The following is a 20,884-nucleotide window of genomic DNA, read 5'->3' as shown; positions in this document are numbered from 1 at the left end:
AAAAGACTGTGGGAGCAGATAGGGTTTTATTTTTCTTACCAATTATCTGAACAACCTGTTGAGGGCAGAGACCTTTCCTGACTTGATAGCAATGTTATTCCTGCAATCTAAACTATGCCTAGAGAACATCTGCTTTAAGAGATGTTAAAAATGCTTATTTCTTAAAGGGGTTGCGAGTGTGGAGGAGAATCAGAAACAGTGTTGTGAAACCTATGAAATCTGGGAAGCAGTAGTTTTTCTACAGTTCCCCTCTAACCTAACTCTTAAGAAAAGTATTTTAAATAATTTAAAAAAAAAAAGCAATTACCAAATACAGCGTGGGACCTGAACAAGAATGTGAGCAGTTGATTGCCACAAGAATAGTTAGATAAGTTAAGGTTGAAAGAGTAGAGACACTTCTTTCCCTGTAACTTTCTTGTACTTATCTCAGGCTTACAACGGTTTTTTAAATTATTTTTATTTTAATCCAATCAAACCCAGCTTATTTCCAGGACACTTCATGGACTGCATCATGGTTGGGGTGGACCTAAACGGTCATTGTTGTACTTCTGCAAGTGCAAGGCTTTGGGCTTCTGGATTAAGGAAGTCCTTTGCCTGTTTTGTTGCATTGATAGCCAAGAAAGAATGCACAAGTTCTGATGAGTAAAAGCTACAAGTAAAATTAGAATTCTACTGAGACAAAAAGTAATCATTTTCTTTTATATTTTTTTCCCCAACATTTCAGATGCAAGTTGACTTAATGAATATTTAATGAAAGTATTAATAAGTTTTCAGTATCCTGCAGAGCTTTGAAATTAAACTCTTACATTGTTACCAGATTGCATCACTAACAATATGAAACAGAATATCCTTCCTGTCTTTATTAAGCCCTGGATTTGAAGTTGGAGGTAGAGGGGCTGTACATTACAAAACCCCTAAATATTTATTTATATTCATCTTTGAAGAGAAAGCAATAACCACACACATACATTTTTCTGCTTTAGCTTTTCCAGTGTGTATCCTCAGCTCCAAAGCATTGTGAAAGAGTTGAAACAGTGTCGTTTAAAAAATTAAAAAAAAAAAAACAGTTAATACTTAACTTTGTAGTATAATCAGAGACACCTCGCCTACTTTACAATATGTAAAACTGGGCTGTAAAAATACATACTAAAAATCTTCTTATCGTTGGAGCCAACAAAATACAGATTTTTGGCTGTGAAGAGATGAAGTGCCTTGAAATTCCAGGGACTAAAGTAGCTAATTCCAAGTGCTTGTTTGGTTCCCAAATTCAAGAAGTTGATGGCAACTGCAGCAAGGCTTTCATAGGCAGAATGGCAATCTTTAAGGTAGTAGTGTTGTCCTGTGCTTTTAAAGCCATATATAATATAAATAATGTGTGGAATTCACATATTTATTATGTTACATATTGTACTACTTACTATAACTGTTTATTTTGAGAAGATGATGTTTGTTTTGTTTTGAATTCTCATTATATCACCTTGTTACTGAAGTATTCTTGTCAGTAATACAATTTAAGCAAGTAGATCTTACCTTCAGAAGAAATCCTTGATATTAAGATACAGGGTCACTTAGGTAAAAATGAAGCCAAGGATGAGAATTATAGCAAGGCTTTCTAGCCTTTAATGTCCAGAATTAATGCTTATTCCCACTTTTGCTTCTGCACTGTCGTTCTTGCATGCACTTGTTTTTGTGCCTGCGCTTTCTGCCTTTTTAACTTTATACCTTTAAAGAAGGGCTGATTTTCCTGATCACTGGAAAACGGTAGCTAATTGTGTTTCGGGGAAGTCTGGGTAAAGAAGATCATCATTTCAGAGTCAACAACTTTTAAAAAGCTTGCAGCAGAAATTATTTGCCTGAAAATTTACTGACTCTAAAAACAAATTGAAGTTTTTGCCGAAAATATGTAGAGAAGAAGCTCTTATAAATCTTATACTTAAACTCCTCTTAGAAAACACAGTTCTTTACATAGTGCTGAAAAGAAGGGTTTCTACTCGGTTTGTGGTTGGCTGTTGTTTTGGACGTTTTAAGTGAAGTGATGTTACTCTTTGTTGCTGTTCTTAGATGACTGAATAAAACATTGATGATGTTCTGTTAAACTTTTCCCTCAATATTTCTAGAAAAACAGAATTAAAAATGCATTCATTTTGAAAAGATTAAAAAATTCTGATTTCTTTTCAGCAAAAGCACCTTGAAATTGAAAGAACTACAAAATGGCTTAAGATGCTGAAAAGCTGGGAAAAATACAAGAATAGTGAAAAGGTAAAGTTACACATGCTTTTTTCATTGCCTATCACTTCTGAATGAATGTATAACCTTAAATTGGATTGTCTCTGTTTATGGGACCTGAAAAAAACCCCACCAAACCCACACTGAAGAAAACAACTTTTTATTCTTCCAAAATGCAGTAATACATAATAACCCAATAATAATAATAATAACAACCCAACAAAACTGGTGGTCAAATGCAAGGAATTTCTAAGGGCAGTATTGCGTAGGCTCTCTAACATATTCATAGTAATAATTGTGTCCTGTACTGCTTTGCGGTTGCACTGTGGGATTGGAACTAGGATCACACAGCGTACTGTGTTCATGTCTGCAAAATAATCTGTGGAGTGGATGAAGCATCAGACCTGCTTCTTTTGTCTTGCAGAGTGCTAGAAGTCATGGTTAATTTAGACTTTGAGAATGTGAAGGAGGAAAAAAAGAAAAATCTTTACAAACTTGAAAAGAGAGGACACCTTTAAGTGGGTATAGCTGAGTTCTTCAGGAATCATAAATCCCCTTTCAAGGGTTATGAATTGTAACTGTACTTTTTAAAATTCCTTTGTATGCTGGGTATTGTACTAATTAATATTTAAATTTCAAGTTACTCTTTCGAGTTTCTGGTGGTGTCTTATTAAGGTCTATGAGTTTATTATTAATCTTCTCTTCCACAGTTTCCATTTTCTTTCCCTTTTTTTTTTCTTTTTTTGCAGCCCAGGTTTACTGAAGGGCGTAGGATAGCTTACAGTCATGGATCAGTGAAAACCACCTTGAATAACTCTCCAGGGAAACTGATTAGTCATAACAAGGGGCATATTGTTTGATGTTTAAATTATCATGCTTGCCAGCCCAGATATCTCAGGATATCCCAAGATACCTGCTTGCTTTGTTAAAAGGAGAGTTGCACTGAGTAAGTTAGAAGGTAAAAAATATAGGAAGCCATTCAGTGCCCTGTCCCCCTTGGGATAAGTCTGGTTCTTCTGTGAATAATACGCAACACAGTATTCATAATCTTCAAGAGAAGTAAATTTTTTTGATGATATGAATAGGATCTACTTTTGAATGGTATACTTTACACTGTGATGGGCTTTTTTTATTTTGGAATCAATACGGAAGAACAGAAATCTGCTGACAGCTGCGTAACAGTGGCCAGCAGTGCTTACAACATTTCTTGACTTAAAGATTAAAATTACTTTCTATGTGAAGCTGCAGGTGGATTTTAAGGAATTGAATTGCGCATTAATAATCTTTAAATTGCTTTGGGGGGTTTTTAGTTACAGAATTATTTTTATCCTACTCAGACAACAAATAATGGTCTGGTGGTAATGACAGAAAGTGTGTTATGTTAGGTATGCCATTAAGTGTCAAGTGCTTTTACTTGCTTTAAAAGCTGGGTGGGGATTTTCATGTGAATAGTTTATTTGCTGGAATTATATTCTTGGTCATCTTAAAATTCCAGAAGAATTTCATCTGGGAAAAATCTTGCTGGAGAGACTGTATTCCCAACACTGTGTTCTGGGAAGGTTTTCATAACTGTTCTTGTGACTGTTTGGTGGATAATGCACAGAATAAGAGGTTCCCAAAATCAAATTCCCTCTTCTCCTCAACAGAGCTTAAAGCTTGCATTTTCTATTGGAGATTCTGTTGGTATTTTCTGATGCTGCTCATCCACCTGTATTTTGCCGAGGACTAGAGGACAACTGTTACGCATCCCAGGTTACTGCCTTGATGAATGGCACACCATGTTAGCTTACTCCCTTACTAGTCTTTTGTTTTAGTAATTTATTCTGTGCAAAGTGGAAAACTTTAAAGGGAGAGATTGGGACCAGAATACTTGTTAGCCTAATGAGCAGGGAACTGAGATACTTCAGTTCAAACAGATGGAGAAATTTACTCAGCATGTTCCCTACTCATTGTGTCTGCATCTACCTTTGGTTTTGACACTAGTAGCTATGTCTTGCACTTTGCTTTGTTAAAAATACCAAAGCCAGCGGTTGATGTTTTTCAGGGTATAACTAAGAAGCTAGCAAATTAATTTTTTTAATATACGAAGTAAATACATGAAAAATTAATATTTTGTTCCCCAAGTTTTTCTTATAATCCTACTTTCTGTCCTGTCATCTTCTGTGGAAGAAGCTAGAGGTCGTAATGCTTGTGACTTACTTTCTTTACTGTGCTGATTGGGTGATTTGAAGATCAAGGGTGTTTCCAAGTCAAAGGGATGATAAAAATACTTGTGTAACAGCTACTTTATTTGCAAAGAGAATGTTAAATATGACCTTTCAGGTAACACAATAGCTACGTGTTGTCTAAGCAGCAGCGGTCTTCCTCTTCAGCCTTCGGTGACATCAGTCCATGATACACTGACTTAACTGAATAATCCCCTATTCACAAAGCATGCAGAAGGTATAACAAATCAGCTGAGAAGAAAGAGTTTCAGTTCTTGTAACAAATTATAGGCTGAGCTATAAATAGTGGCAGGAGTAATTAAATATGTTCATAAAGGGGATTAACTTTGCTTGAGGCTAGGAAAAATTTTCACTGATTGTTGAACTCTAGTGAAGCACATGAGACTGTAGAAACAAGGGTCTTTTCCTTATTCTTTGTCGCATCTTATGTGGTTAGTGAACCAGAACATGCAGAATAAAGAATCAGCTTCCTCCTACTCTTGAGCATACAGTGGAAAGTCAGACGTTATTTGTCACTGCTCTTCATGGAAAGCATGGTGATGTTCTCAGGGTTGTACAAAACTCACAAATAAAGACAGTTTTTATCTGAAAGTGTGTTGGAAGAATGCACCAGCTTTCCATACTCGCTTTCTTGAAGCACAGAAGCAATAGTTGCAAGAACAGTTCCTGACTCTTGCTTTATGTCTTCATTTGATTGGATGAAGTGGTTAACACTAGAGGAGCAAATTGCTGAAGAAAATGAACAGCCTGTGTCTTAAAAGACTCACTTCACCTGACACTCCCTTAGTTTCTGTGCAGTCACACTGCTCCTGAAATCAGTGTTGTTTAGAAACAGCACTGAAGGGAACATTGCAGCAACAACAGTAATAATGTTGTAGGATTATAGATTATAATTGTAGTGGTGGCTTGGTTTTGGAAAATGGCATACTTGAGAGATGCTTATGTTCTTACAAAGAGAGGGAGAGTAAGAGAAGGTGGTGGTCCCAGGGATAGAGCAGGTAAGTACAAAGTGCAGGACTTTAGGCAGACTGTTTGTAGTGAGCCTTCATAATATGTAGCTGAGAGAGTTTTGGCTTGAATAAATCTGTTCATACTGAACACATACTGTAAATGAATCCATATATTTGATTACATTATCCAAAATTGTCATATGCTTAACTGCAAAATACAGTTTTCATTTAATACTCTTGCAGAGCTGCATATATGCTGCTTCCTTATTTTTTTCCATCATAACTTCGCAAGGAGAATTAATGAGAAAACATTAACACACTGATGTGTGTGCATACGAGATGCTTCAATTTACATCTTACCCTGATACTTATTGCAGAAGAATATCTCAAGAGGGAGATGGGGGCTCTGGGAGCTTCACACTGTTTTCCCATTAGAACTTCTGTGCTTAAACCTAATTAAAAAAAAAGGAGGGGGGCAGGGGAGGGGGAATGGAAGGCAGCAATGTGTGACCATGAGGAGCTGGAAAGAGATGGAAGAGTTGCCACATTGAGACCAGAAATGTGCCAAACTCTACCATATTTGAGTAATGATTTAGAGATAATGAAGGATGACATAATAAAATGAACCCATGTACAAGTCCTTAAAAGTACAGAATCATAGCATCACAGAATGGTTTGATTGGAAGACACGTTAAAGACCATCTGGTTCCAACCCCCTTGCCATAGGCAGGGACACCTTCCACAAGACAAGGTTGCTCAAAGCCCCATCCAACCTGGCCTTGAACACTTCCAGAGATGGGGCATCCACAGCTTCTCTGGGCAACCTGTGCCACTGCCTCACCACCCTCACAGAGAAGAATTTCTTCTTAATATTTAAATCTTCCCTCTTCCAGTTTAAAGCCATTGCCCTTTGTCCTATCGCCGCACGCCCTTGTAAAAAGTCCCTCCCCATCTTTCTCGTAGGCCTCTTTTATGTACTGGAAGGCTGCTCTAAGGTCTTCCTGGAGCCTTCTCTTCTCCCGGCTGAACAACCCCAACTCTCTCAGCCTGTCCTCACAGGAGAGGTGCTCCAGCCCTCGGATCATCTTCATGGCCTCCTCTGGACTCGCTCCAACAGGGCCGTGTCCTTCTTGTGTTGCGGTCCCCAGAGCTGAAGGCAGTAATGCAGGGGGGGATCTCACCAGAGCGTAGCAGAAGGGGAGAATCCCCTCCCTTGACCTGCTGGTCACGCTGCTTTGGATGCAGCCCAGGATATGGCTGGCTTTCTGGGCTGCAAGCACACATTGCTGGGTCATGTTGAGCTTCTCTTCAACCAACACCCCCAAGTCCTTCTCCTCAGGGCTGCTCTCTTCAGTGTGACCATTCAGCTAATTCTTTTTCCACTGAGTGGTCCATCCATCAAATCCATGTGTCTCCAATTTAGAGACAAGGATCTTGTGAAGGAAAGTGTCAAATGCTTTGCACAAGTCCAGGTAGGTGACATCAGTTGCTCTTCCCTTATCAACTAATGCAGTAACTCCGTTGTAGAAGACCATGAAATTTGTCAGGCACGATTTGCCCTTAGTGAAGCCATGTTGGCTGTCACCAATCACCTCCTTATTTTCCAGATGCCTTAGCATAGTTCCCGGGAGGATCTCCTCCATGATCTTGCTGGGCACAGAGGTGAGACTCACCAGCCTGTAGTTCCCCAGGTCTTCCTGTTTTTTCTCTTTTTAAAAATGGGGGTTGTGCTTCTCCTTTTCCAGTCAGTGGAACTTCAGCAGACTGCCACTTCTCAAGTATAATGGATAGTGGCTTAGCCACTTCATCTGCCGGTTCCCTCAGGATCCGCGGATGCATCTGATCAGATCTCATGGACTTGTGCACCTTCTGTTTCCTTAGATGGTCTCAGACGTGATCTTCTCCTACAGTGGGTGGTTTTTCATCCACCCAGTCCCTGCCTTTGCCTTCTGTGACTTGGGTGGTGTGGCTGGGGGGCCTGCCAGTGGTGTGACTTGGGTGGTGTGGCTGGAGCGCTTGCCAGTGAAGAATGAGGCAAAAAAGTCGTTGAGTATTTCAGCCTTCTCCATGTCCTGAGTAACCAGGTCTCCTGTTTCCTTCTGGAGAGGGCCCACATTTTCCCTAGTCTGCCTTTTATCACCGATGTATAGAAGCTTTTCTTGTTGCCCTTGATGTCCCTGACCAGATTTAATTCTATCAGGACTTTAGCTTTCCTAACCTGATCCCGACTGCTCAGGCAATTTTTCTGTATTCTTCCCAGGCTACCTGTCCTTGCTTCCACCTTCTGTAGGCTTCCTTTTTGTGTTTGAGTTTGTCCAGGAGCCCCTTGTTCATCTGTGCAGGTCTCCTGGTGTTTTTGCCTGACTTCCTCTTTGTGTATAAAACTCTTTGATTCATATATGATTATTTAGGCATCTTTTAAGCGGAGTCATCATGATTCTTACAGACACGAGTCTCTCAAGTGTGTAACTGCCCTTGTGTCTTTGTGTGATTGATATTTGTCAAAACAAAACTTTCATCTCCCCATCAGTCATTTCTTATGCAGGAAGTGTCATAGAGCAGCAAAGTTTGTGTTTCAGTGTGGTCTTTTTCTAGCTTATGCTTTTATTTCCTATTTGTATTCTACTGCTTAATAATCCAGGGTACAATCAGCCACCACAGATAGTAAATCCTTCCTGGCTTAGTATGATCATAACTTTCAGGAAAGATTAAATAAAACTGTTATGTGTTATATTCCCATTTGAGTATTTCCACCAAAGTATTTCTGTCTTTCACTGTCTACCTTCATCTTTCTGTGATTGAAGTTGCCTAAATTGAGAGGGAAAGGAAGAAGAGAAACAATCAGGGTAGCTGGCAATTTCCAGCTGTTCTAGCATTCACATAGAATATAATAATCAAGTCTCCACTTAGTTTGGAGTCTGAACACAGAGCCTTAATGAAGAACCCTCTTCACATTCCTGAGATTTTTTGAATGAGATTGAACAACTCTTGTATTTGCACTTTTTCTTCCTTTTATGCGACCCACGGAAGTTGAAGAACCTCTAAAGACAGCAGCCTTTGTAAATATACTTTCTTTTCATTATAAATATACTTTCTTGTGGGACTTCAGATTTTAATTCTTATGCTTCTCATCACTGATTCTTTTTGAGGTGGCAGAGTCCCTCTGCTGCTTGTGCAGCTCTTCCTGACATAACTGAGAAAGTTTTATTTCCAAGAAAACCAGTTTTCTATCTTGCAGTAGCAAGAATGCCAGTTCCCACTCTTCAGACTAGTGCTATGTGACAGTGGCCTGGTTTCTTGTCTAGGAACTACTTGGATTTATGAGCTGGAGAGATTGGGGCAGGGAAAGGAAGGGGAGGTTGTATGTTTTCCAGGTTTTTTGCATGGAGGCCACATTGAGTATTGGATGGTACGGACTTCATTATTTGAGATGATAGCTAATTTGGAATATTCCAAATTTGAGAGTTGTCTTTTTTTTTTTTTTTCCTGCTTTGTAAGCTTTTTAATTCATTTTGTGTATCCTGTTGTTTCACAATGGAAAGGTCCAATTTACAGGTCCATTTTCTTTTTGCATGAGAAGCTCCTTTTGAATTACCAGGTCATCATCCAATGTTCGCTTGTCCTGTCTACTTCAGGATCAACAATATTAGTAATAATTGCTAGAGTTTGACAACTGTCCTTGACTGAATATCAGCTTAGATGTGATAGATAACTTGAGCCTGTATTTTTATTTAACTTGCATTTATATAATTATATCTACCGGGTGACTTTCTTGTTTCTGTGTCCTATGCTGATGGAGATATCCCAGGTTCTGTAACACCATTCTTTAAATGATACATGTTTTCATACAACAATTGTCTGAGTTCTGAGTTTATATACTTTTGTTTTGAGCTATTATCTTAAGAAAGCCTTAATTTTAAAGAATTTGTTGAAGATTGACTCATTATTTCATCTCCTCAGGTGTAGAAGAAAAAGTAAAGTAACTTGCTGAATGTTTTACTTTTAATTATTAATTCAGAGGGAACAGAAGAGTACATTAGGGTTCTGCAAGTATATAGACCCACCCCAGCATTTCTCAACGTATTTTCAACTTTATATTACATAAGGAAATAAAATACAGCAGAGGGCAGTAGTATGGTACTTATGGTGAAGATATTCAGTTAGCTAATAATCAGTTTGCTCTTTTGTGTTTCCTTTAACTGTTTGGTGACTGAATGATTATCAGAAGTGAGTTTTACTGTGAAGTACATGTGGGTTCCCCCTGCCTCCCCCCTCTTCCCACTCCCCGAGATGCAGCGCAGCTGTGTCATTTTCACAAAATCACAGAATCACACAGAACCACAGAATGGTTGATGTTGGAAGGGAGCTGTGGAGATCATCTGGTCCAACCCCACCTGCTCAAGCAAGGCTACCTGCAGCAGGCTGCCCAGGACCATGTCCAGGCAGCTTCTGAATATCTCCAAAGATGGAGGATCCACAACCTTCCTGGGCAGCCTGTAGCAGTGCTGTCACCCTCAGAGTGACAAAGCGTTTCCTGATGTTCAGAGGGAACCTCCAGTGTTTCAGGCCTCTGGTCCTGTGACCAGGCGCCACTGAAAAGAGCCAGGCTCTGTTCTCCTCTTTGCACCCTCCCTTCAGGTATTTATATAGAATCATAGAGTCATTATGGTTGGAAGAGACCTCAAAGATCATCAGGCCCAACCATATACCCAATGACACCGTGCCTGCTAAACCCACTAAACCATGTCTTGAAGTGCCACATCTAAACGTTTTTTGAACACCTCCAGGGATGATGAGTCCACCACCTCCCTGGGGAGCCCGTTCCAATGCCTAACGACTCTTACAGTGAAGAAGTTCTTCCTAATATCCAGCCTGAACCTGCCCTGGCACAACTTGAGACCGTTTCCTCTTGTCCTATTGCTAGTTACCGGGAAGAAGAGACCAACCCCGATATATGTTGATAAGATTCTCCTGAGCTTTCCCTTCTCCAGGCTGGATAGTCCCAGTTCTCTCAGACTTTCCTCACAGCAGAGATGATCAAGTCCCTTAATCTTCGTAGCCTTTTGGACTCTCTCCAGTATGTCCATGTCTCTCTTTTACTGAGGAGCCAAGAACTGGACACAGCACTCCAGGTGTAGCCTTACCACTGATGAGCAGAGGGGAAGGATCACCTCCCTCAACCTGCTGGCAATACTTTTGTCTAACACAGCCCAGGATACTGTTTGTTGTCTTTGCTTCAAGGGCACGTTGCTGGCTCCTGTTCAACTTGGTGTCTGCCAGGACCCCCGAGTCCTTTTCTGCCAAGGTGCTTTCCAGCTGAGTGGACCCCAGCATGTACTGGTGCCTGGCGTTGTTCCTCTCCAGGTGCAGGACTTTGCACCTCTCCTTGTTGAACTTCATGAGGTTCCTGTCAGCCCATTTCTCCAGCCTGTCGAGGTCCCTCTGGGTGGCAACGCAACCCTCTGGCATGTCAGCCACTCCTCCCAGTTTTCCGTTGTATATAAAATTATTCATGCTTGTTTCCACATTATCATTTGTGTAATGGAGCCTATGCCATGAAAGGTTCTGTTCTTGAGTTACATTTCTCTCTTGCTTACCAGGCAGACAGCGAAAGTTTTTAGTCTCATGTTCTGCTGAGTCTGTAGGCAGGATTTTGTAGTGACTTGGGATGACTGAGAGCTTTTTTTTCTCTGCCTAAATAAAAGAATAGTTGGAACAGCAGAGTCAGCTGGATACGGATCTTAAATGGTTTGCAAGAAGATCCAAATGTTATTTGGGTTTATTCTGTCAGGTAGTGCAATAATTCTGATCTTAGCTACTGAAAATGTTGGTTTTCCTTCTGTTTTTTTGGCATAACTGTAGCGCGCTGGTGAAACTGCTGGTCTCTCTGTCTTTTCCACTCGTTTTAAAGTTATATTTGCCAACTCATTTTTCAAACGTTTCTTTTAAAAATGCTTCCACAATTCTCTGTCTCAGTTTTTACTTACTCCTTCAAGGGCTCCTGTGGTGTTTGGCTGTTTCAGTCTGGGAAGTGCAGAAGATGGGAAAACTGTAAATGCCATAGATTCCTCTGAAACTGGCTGTTCTCCTTCAGTTTTATCTCCTGAAAAAAACAAAACAGCCCCACATTTTGGATATTTTGAATTTGTTTTGATAAGAAGCTGTTATTAGGCTTAGTTCTGACCTTTGATGTCCACCTGACCTTCTTCCAAAATACTCATTTAGAACAACAGTAGTATTGAGAATTTATTCTTCAGCCATTTGAAAACGAGTTACAAAATGATTATTAACTGGCAAAAATGTTTGTTATTAAGGTACACTGTTGCTGTACCATGGGTCTGAGGAATACAGCTACATGTCACTGGCATATAACACTGCATTTTTTTTTTTTCTTTTTTTCTTTCAAGTTCCCAGAAAAGATTTTGCAAATTTTACTCATTCTGCTTTCCAGTAGACAGGCTAATCTCTTCTCAGGATGACTCCACTGCAATTGGTGTTGCTTGGCTTTCAAAAGACTGAATTATCCTCACTCTCGCAAGCAGTTATCCTTGTGTCAGGGTTGACACATGCTGAAATTCTCTGTGTGAGCTGAAGTCTGCATATACATCTATAGAGGAGAGTGCTTTGTAGCTCTGTACGTTGTTCTTTATCCTTACAAAGAAACTATGCTGACATAATTGTGCTCACACTAGAAGTGTTGCTGCTTTAGCATTCTTAATAATATTAAAGTGGCAAAGTTTTCTTTAAAAAACACAACATTTTCTTTGTGGACAGCCTTCAGGATTGCTGTTGCATCTTATGCAAGTTGAAATTTTTCATTTGAAGAGGGGACAGGAAAAAAAGTTGTAACCTTACTTATGTTAGAGTTATGCATTCTAAAATTCAGACATGAATCCTTGCTGGCATTAAAGACGCCTTCAAAGATCTGATATATCATAAGCAGCAGGAGGTTTGCAAGTATACTGCAATGAGGGATTCATTAATCTTCAAAACTGGAGATGTGAAATATGTGAAAAAGGAAAAAGGATTCTGTCTTTGAGGAGTACATATCTTTTAAAATATTTCTTACACTACAAATACAACTTTTGTAAATGTTTCAAGGAAGTGATAGCTTTGTCAATTGAAATTTTAAGGTCTAACTTTCACTGTAGGTTAAATGTAAAGAATGAAGTGTTTGGGGAGAGGTTGTGTGTATTTTGTTCGCTTTTAAATCTGCTTGTCTCCCTGTGCCATCATAAAAATAACGGTACAAACAGAACTTCAGAAAGGTTTGTCGTCTTCGTTAGAGTTCTCTGTTTTTCCTTTTCTTAGACATGTCTCGTGAAAGATGGTAACACTTTTTTGGTGTGTTTTTGAATTGCTAGGATTCAATTGCTCTGAGGCATTGCTTAGCTCGAGTCTCCCCTAGCTGCGTAAAGCTACGACTTTACACAGCTAGTCCATATTTCTCTGTTTAGAGGCTCTTCATGCTCCTAAACGTTGCAGCATAAAGAGATACAAATCAGAAGAGAACTGAGGAAGACAGTTGTCAGTGCTCCTGATTTTTTCATATAAACCCAGTAAGAACCAAACCACTCGATGAGAGTGCAAGAGCAGTGACCTGTCAGAGGCAAGACTGATATTTTATGTAATGACTGTAGTTAGGCAGAGGTACTGAGTTACCCCTTCTGACCTGTTTCTGATACAAACTTTAGGTGTCAGAACAGAATGTGTGAGGAATCGGGTATTTAATTTTCTGTTTCACAGCTAAGAATTGCATGCAGTGTTGGTAGGTTGTTCTGTATTCCTAGAAACTGTAGCTAGAATATCTTTTATATGTCGTTTTTGTACGAATGTTTTAATATGCATTTAGAAAACTGATTATTAGTTCAGAAATATGATCTGAAATCTGTTAGCTTTAGAAATGGCTCATCCTGTGTTTTTTGATGATCTCGCATGTTTGTTTGGTATGCATACATACATTTCAGCACACTGTTGCAGTTTTACAAGGATTCAAAAATCTGTCTTGCTTCCCCCCCCCTCCGGTGATCTTTAAAGCTTTGTGATATTGCTGATTGCCTTTCACCATTCCCATTTATAGTTTGTAATTATAGTGAGTGGTCTGTGGCTTATCCTGAAATACTGTGTTGCTAAAAATCAGATTTTTTTTTTTTTTTTAGGTCTAAATTACAACATTTGGAATAGTCTTTCCAATATTTGTAGAATAAGTGCTGCTCAGCAGAGTTGATAGAATTTTGATAGGCCTTCCTACATACTAAAGTCCTGGCTTGGAAGCATCACCTGCACAGAGTGATATTTTAGCCTCTGTGTCCATTTTGTTCCCTGTGCCTCTGCTGATTCCATCAACAGAGGTCCCAGATGGTGTCACTGGACACTTTCAGTCCTTCAGAAGACACTGGAACACTTTGTCCCCAGCAGGTCATCCTTTTGCTAGGACAATTGATAAAATTGCATTTGTCTCTTTAGTATGTTGTGTGTCACTGTTCCTTTTGTTCAGAACGTTGTAGATTGTACTGCATTTATATTTTCTTTTCTTTTTACAGTTTCATAGGAGAATTTATAAAGGAATCCCACTGCAGTTCAGAGGGCAAGTCTGGTCTTTACTACTTGATGTCCCTAAAATGAAAGAAGAAATGAAAGATTTTTATAATGTGAGTTTGTAGAATTTCCACTTAATTAAAAAAATCAAGATACTAAGACTACAGACTTTTTTTTTATTTGTTGTTATGTAGTGTTTAAAAAAAAAAAAAAGGATTAGAAATTGCATTGAACTCTACTGCTTGTTTTAGCTAGTAAAAAGGGTATGGATTGAAAAGGGCTTTTCCAGCTTATTTATTGGTTCTGTAATTAATGGAATTAATTTGGTCTTCTCTCCATTTCTTTTCCCATCCTTAAATACTTGCAAAACCCCTTCTAAAAGCAAAGTAAAACAAAATAACAAAAAAACACTGTCCCGGTAAGAAGACAGAAACCTCTGAAACAGCTCTTTGCGAAATGTCTATTAAGGAAGCACCTTGTTAGCTGAATATTGATAAAAGGAGTTCCAGTATTCTGGAGGGGATGGAGGTTGGTGCCTTAATCTTGTAAAAGCCAGAACAAGCTGTGTATCTTTCTGCCATCTCATCTCCAAGTGAAGCTTAGATAACCCTTACAAAGCACTGTGTGGTTACTGGATTGTATTCTCAGAGGTGCAACTGATGACAGGATGTTAACCCCACAAAATTCTACAGGCATAAATCGACCACTTAAGCATATCTCCTACTTAGAATATAAAGAAAATAGCTGTGTTACCCGCCCCCCACCCGAGCCCCCATTCTCACCCTGAGTAGCAGTTAAAGCAACCTCTGAATTATTGTAGTTATGTTCCTCTAAATTTTTCCCTACTAACTCTACTTTTTCCGTGAGTGTGAATACAGCTGATGGCCATCAGACTAAACTTCAGACCCATGAGAGGAGATAAGGTTCATGTGCAGGCTAGTAAGCTAGGCAGAAGGGGAATGGAATCCTTTAAATGTCTGTCTTTTCCTCTCTGTCTCTCTCTCAGCTAAAGGATTATAGGGAGAGTTTAGCTAACAGAAAGGCAATTTAGTATTGCAAAGTTTTTGAATTTTTCCCCGTAAGAATTTAAATGTTCACTGCCTTTTAAAGAGAGAGTGTCCAGAGTTTCAAGGAAATGCATTGTTTGTTTGATTTTTGGCGTTTTCTAATTACACTTTTCTGGAGCTGAGACTTTGGGTCTGAGTTGACAAGGAATCTTGTAAGGTCATGAAAGAAGATCAATGTTGGCATTGATGTTATCTAAGTTTTGGTGTCTGTGGTCTTCCTCTTAAATTATTTATTGCTCTTTAGTCTGACAGGCTGCTCTTTCTGACTTGTTTTGTTTAACTTCGTAAGTAAGACTAGTGGCAAATCCAAAAGAGATAAAACAGAGTTCATGCTGAATAATGTAGTTGTGGGAAAGAATACTGAGTAAAACTAGAAGCATTTAAAAATTCCGAATTCGTCGTTGGAAATTATTAATGCCATCTAGTGCTCAATGCAAAACAAAGAAGTGTTTGTAGTTCAGGTATAGGAGCAGAAGGAGTTTCTTCCATCATTATCCTAGCTTGTTCATTCGTGATAAGCTCATTTTACTGCTCTCCATTTTTCCCATTTCCTGAAGTGATATTAACACTCCTCATTACAAGTGTCACTTAGAAATTGCACACCTTAAAATTAGAAGGAAAATGTGCATATTTGCTGCAGGTCAAACAGCTTCTTTCAGTCCTCTGTGCAGGGCAGTTACCAGTTCTTAATCTTCTGCCTTTTCCATTTCTCAAACTCTAGGTACCCTTTCTTTTCACTCATGCTGGAAGCTCCCATGATGGCAAGGACTCAGGGTGCTTCTTTTCCTATAGTCCAACAAAACATGAGCTCTATGTCCTCATGCCACCTGAAAACTATGAATTTTCTCTTTGCTTCCTTTCTGTCTGTGTGGGGGAGAGATCATTCTGGATGTTAGTACTTTAAATTATACTTTAAATTATACTGAAAGGTGCACGGAGCTGAGATTGTGGTTAGTGTTGTGTTGGTTAACGTCTGCCACCAGTTGGTTCAATGACTTACAGGTAATTCCTGATGTGCTTGAAGCTTCTGGGTGTATTCAACAGACTGAATGGATGTTATTTTTCCCTGTTTGATCCCGTTGTTTTTCTTATTTTTCTGTTTAAACCTTTTTGTTTTCTTGAAACCAGGATCCGTAGAGTTCTACCTTTTGATTCTGTGGTATTCTCTAATAAAGCCTACTCAGATGTAATGTTTTGAAAATACCATGTTGAATCCAGTTAGAAATGTCTTGCAGACTCACCTTTTAGGGACAGAAGTGAGAATGAATGAATGACCGTCAAGAGAAAATTATTCTAAGTGCAAAAAATAAGATGGCAATCTGACCTGCGCAGGCTTCCTAAGTATTCAATTGCAAAATTGGATTTAATTATAAAATGTTAAATCAAGTGCTAAAGTAGAGGTATTCTACAACTGAATTAGATTAGAACAGAAAGAAAGAGGAAATGACTAGAGAAATGTCCATTATCTATACTTAGATAATAGCTGGCACGTATGTAGTTATTACTTCTGCTTATAGAAAAGGGAAAAGTATGAAAACCACACTAAATTATTTGCTAAAAGTCCAGTCTGGAGCCCTTGCATCTTAGGTTCTTGTTCCTGAGTGGTCAAATTCACTTTCTGTCTGTCTTCAGTGACGTGCCTACCTGAGAAATGGCAATTAGAAATTTGAAAAGCTGAAACATAGCCTTGAATATGGGAAGTGAATGGTGTGTCACAAAAATGTGTATTATGGGATTAGTCTTTTTACATCTATACTGTGTGACACTGTGTCTGACTCTATTGAATTTATATATGTATATGCATATTTTGGAAGTTAAAATCGTTACCTTGTGAGCTGCTATTCTATATTAAGTGTTTAAACCATTAGATGGCAAATGCTTTAATACAGGTATACAGTCAGGCGGGTTTTCTGCTATTTTAGAGTTCACAATTTTAAACTTAATTTCTGTTCTTTACTGTTTTCCCAGAAATTGAAGTGTCAAGCACGAGGGTCTTCGCCAGATATTAGGCAAATTGATCTTGATGTAAATCGAACATACAGAGATCATATCATGTTTCGAGACAGATACGGTGTTAAGTAAGTAAATTAAAAGGCTTTGTTTTGCTTCTCATAAAGCTGGCTTCTGATCTGCCTCAACCTATGCAAGTGTATTGAATGTAAACTCCAAACTTTCAAAGCAGGATTGTCTATGTGCAGTGATATAATTGCCGTTACTACCGCAAAACCAGATGGTCACTTCCAAACAGTTTTCCCTCACTATGAGGTGGTCAGTAGCATTCCAAAAAAAACAATTTCTAAACTGTTTTCATCTTATTTCATATTTAATAAAAAGTGTCTCAGATATTGTAAATACAAAAGCATGGGAATTCCAAGCTAATAAATTAATTAAGATCTATTATGCAATCATTTTATTTAACTATATATTTTCAAAACCAAAATAAGTTTTTGCATCTCTAATAACTTTTATCTTCCCAGAGATTTCAGCGTTCCTTTGGATTTTATATTCCTCTTCTCCTAGTATCTAATTCAGAACCAAATAAAACAGTATTTTATATGTGAGCATTTAATTATTTACAAATGTAGGCTTTAATGCTTTTGGACTTCTTCAAAATGTTATAGTTTGGGGTTTTTTTTACTGTCATTGGATGGGGAATATTAGGCAGCTGTCATCCTTAAAAATGCTTAATAATAAAATAAATAGTGATACGAACATCAGCTAGCTTGCAGCATCAGCACCCTGCTGAGATGAATAGGGTATTTTTTTACCTTCTGTGACTGTATTAGTTCAGTTTTTAATCTCCTTTTCTTTCCAAGGCAGATTCTACAGTAGTGTGCTATTTTCAAAAAGCAATACTCAAAGAGCTTTCAACTTTAATGTGATAATAAAACAAAAATTCTAGGGGAATTTCTCTGATGACTGCAACACAGGATGGAGTACAAAGCAGAAATTCCCAAGCTGAGAGCTATTCTGTGCAGCCATTGTAGTTCAGATATATTTGTGCAGTGCTATCTATGCTTGAGCTGACGTGCCTCATCTCTTGATAGCACTGACACAGTGCCATGCAAAAATGACTGTGTTGCTTCTGGGCCTCAGTTAGTTTTTATGCACACATTTTAAGTGTTAGCAGAAGCTTGCTTCCTCATCAATTTGGGGTTAACACAAGCAGAGCCAGCTCCAGTCCCTGTAGCTGTGTTGTAAGTGTGCCCTCAGAGCCCACAGGAAAGCCTTTGGCTGCATAAAGCAATTTCACACTTGGAATAGATCTTGGAATTACTGCACATATATTATGCATTTCCAGTGATGCCTCGATGAAAAATTCAGAAATCATTTCACATAGCAATGAAGTTAAGTCCCTTGGGTAAATCAATAGCTTGTTTGACTTTTAAGTAGACTGTATGTCTTTGAAGGTTCATTCTTTTACAGGTCTTTAGTGGTATCATCTAGTGTGAAGAGTAGTAAAATTACCATTATTTTGTGTTTCTTACTATGAATGAGATCTAGCTCTTATGTTCAGTTTCATGTGGTCAACTGAAGATACAGAAGGTTCCTGTGTACCTTTGGGACCTTTTAGTTTGTTCTTGTAATACAAGACTACAACTTAGTATCTAGTAGTTTAGATTATGTTTTACTTTGGTTACTGAAGAATGGCTAAGTTTCAGTTCTGCAAGGGGGCAAACGAAAATGGCATAATCTAGATGTTTTGGAAAAATTCTCTGAGTATGCATTATATTCCCAATAGAAAATACTCAGCTTTTTCCTTATGCTTTCTTTTTTTAACGTGCTAACATCTATTTCTATTCATTTGATTAGTGGAAGGCAGAGGGAATTTCACTGGACAGAAAAAGGACAGTATACAAAACTCAGCAGTTAAATGTTAGCAGTTTTTGTTGTAGATGAAAGTAGGCAATCAGGTTTCCAATTTCTGTCCCCAACAAGTCACAAAAGGTAGGTATGAGTTTAAAAGTTCATTATGAGAGCTCTTCACTATTACTTTGATATCCCAATTTGAGAAGAACAGGCTTTTGTTTTGGTTGGTGGGGGGTTTTTTTGTTTTGTTTTTGTTTGGTTGTTTTTTTCCCCTTTTTTTTTCTTTTTTTTTTTAATGGTCTTGCTACCTTCAGAAGTTAGACTTTTTATGGAAGGCAAAGGACCTATACAAAACTCTTTGTAATTCTAACTCTGAAGTACACGGAGATCAGTACACTCTGGACGACTGAGCATAGGATGGCGAATCAGAGTTGGTGGTGTTTTTCTTCAGTTTGACAGTAGCAGTCAGTAAAGCAGCCTTTAATTTGGATGCCAAGATAAAGACACCTTTGTGTCTGCTTTGTATTTCAACTCTTCTACATCTGTTTGAAATTAGTAACAACTGTTGATGTTCTGCAAGCACAGAAATCAGGTCTGGGTTGTTTAAAGTTTGGCATTCAGAGAAATCCGTGTTTGCAATGTAGCCCATCCTATGTTTCACTTTACCTGTCTGTAAAAATGATGATCCGACACCGTTGCCTTCTCAAAGTATTATAGGTATTTTTTGAAACCTTTCAACATATAAAACATCAGAAAAGTGCTAAATATAATGTTAGTTCGAAATCAGAAGCGCATATCATTGTAAAGTGTGGTTTGACCTGTTCTTTAATGCTAGACAAGTTAAATTGGGGAAACAGGTTTCCAAAACATAGTTCACTACTTTTGTGTTTTTCTGTTTTTGCAAAAGACAATATTATAGTATTTTCCTTTTCTACTCTTATTTCTCCAGGCAACAATCTTTATTCCATGTTTTAGCTGCATATTCCATATATAATACGGTAAGTTGTGTACCTTCACACTTAAATATGGTTTCTCTGAACGTGCCATAAGATAATAACTTGCAATTCTGTGTCTTCTTTCTCCCTAAAAAACCCATAACAAACATTTCAGACACCTTTGGACGTGCATAGAAATAAATTACTTGTTTGTTGACATGTTTTGAGCTAAAGTTAAAATAAAGCATCTTGATTATGAGTGCCTTATTAGATAGACTGAACAGCGCATACGGTTCGACTGAAACTAAGTATTGTGTCTAATAAGAATAATGAATTTGTGCTGTGCTGGAGTTTTTATACTACTACTGTATACAAACCCTCAGCAGTTTGCCAAGCTGTGTGGTGCGGTCGACACACTGGAGGGAAGGGCTGTCATCCAGAGCGACCTGGACAGGCTTGAGAGGTGGGCCTGCGTGAACCTCATGAAGTTCAACAAGGCCAAGTGCAAGGTCCTGCACATGGGTTGGGGCAATCCCAAGCACAAATACAGGCTGGGTGGAGAATGGATGGAGAGCAGCCCTGAGGAGAAGGACTTGGGGGTGTTGGTTGACGAGAAGCTCAACATGGTCCACCAATGTGTGCCTGCAGCCCAGAAAGCCAACCGTGTCCTGGGCTGCATCACAAGCAGTGTGACCAGCAGGTCGAGGGAGGGGATTCTGCCCCTCTACTCTGCTCTGGTGAGACCCCCCTGCAGTACTGCCTTCAGCTCTGGGGTCCCCAGCACAGGAAGGACATGGACCTCTTGGAGCGAGTCCAGAGGAGGCCACGAAGATGATCAGAGTGTTGGAGCACCTTTCCTATGAAGTCAGGCTGAGAGAGTTGGGGTTGTTCCACCTGGAGAAGAGAAGACTCCAGGAAGACCTTAGAGCAGCCTTCCAGTACTTAGAAGAAAGCTGGGGAGGGACTTTTTAGCAGAGCATGTAGCAATAGGACATGGGGTAATAGTTTTAAACTGAAAGAGGGCAGATTCAGAGAAGATATAAGGAAAAAGTTTTTTACGATGAAGATGGTGAGACACTGGCACAGGTTGCCCAGAGAGGCGGTAGATGCCCTATCCCTGGAAGTGTTCAAGG

At 38.9% G+C, this 20,884-nt stretch overlaps 1 protein-coding gene across 1 annotated transcript in view; it reads left to right on the top strand.

The window, feature by feature from the left end:
• The window catches only part of LOC104158058 (USP6 N-terminal-like protein), a 55,341-nt gene that overhangs the window by 22,237 nt on the left and 12,220 nt on the right, over positions 1-20,884 (top strand). Inside the window, exons 4-7 of the mRNA XM_009695617.1 lie at positions 2,179-2,259; positions 13,945-14,052; positions 16,975-17,084; positions 19,766-19,814. Coding sequence (XP_009693919.1) covers positions 2,179-2,259; positions 13,945-14,052; positions 16,975-17,084; positions 19,766-19,814 — 348 coding nt within the window. The remainder of the gene's footprint in view (positions 1-2,178; positions 2,260-13,944; positions 14,053-16,974; positions 17,085-19,765; positions 19,815-20,884) is intronic.

This window comes from Cariama cristata, unplaced genomic scaffold, assembly GCF_000690535.1.
Source record: "Cariama cristata isolate BGI_N322 unplaced genomic scaffold, ASM69053v1 scaffold9982, whole genome shotgun sequence".
Lineage (NCBI taxonomy): Eukaryota > Metazoa > Chordata > Aves > Cariamiformes > Cariamidae > Cariama > Cariama cristata.
This window is presented reverse-complemented; position numbering and strand designations above follow the sequence as displayed.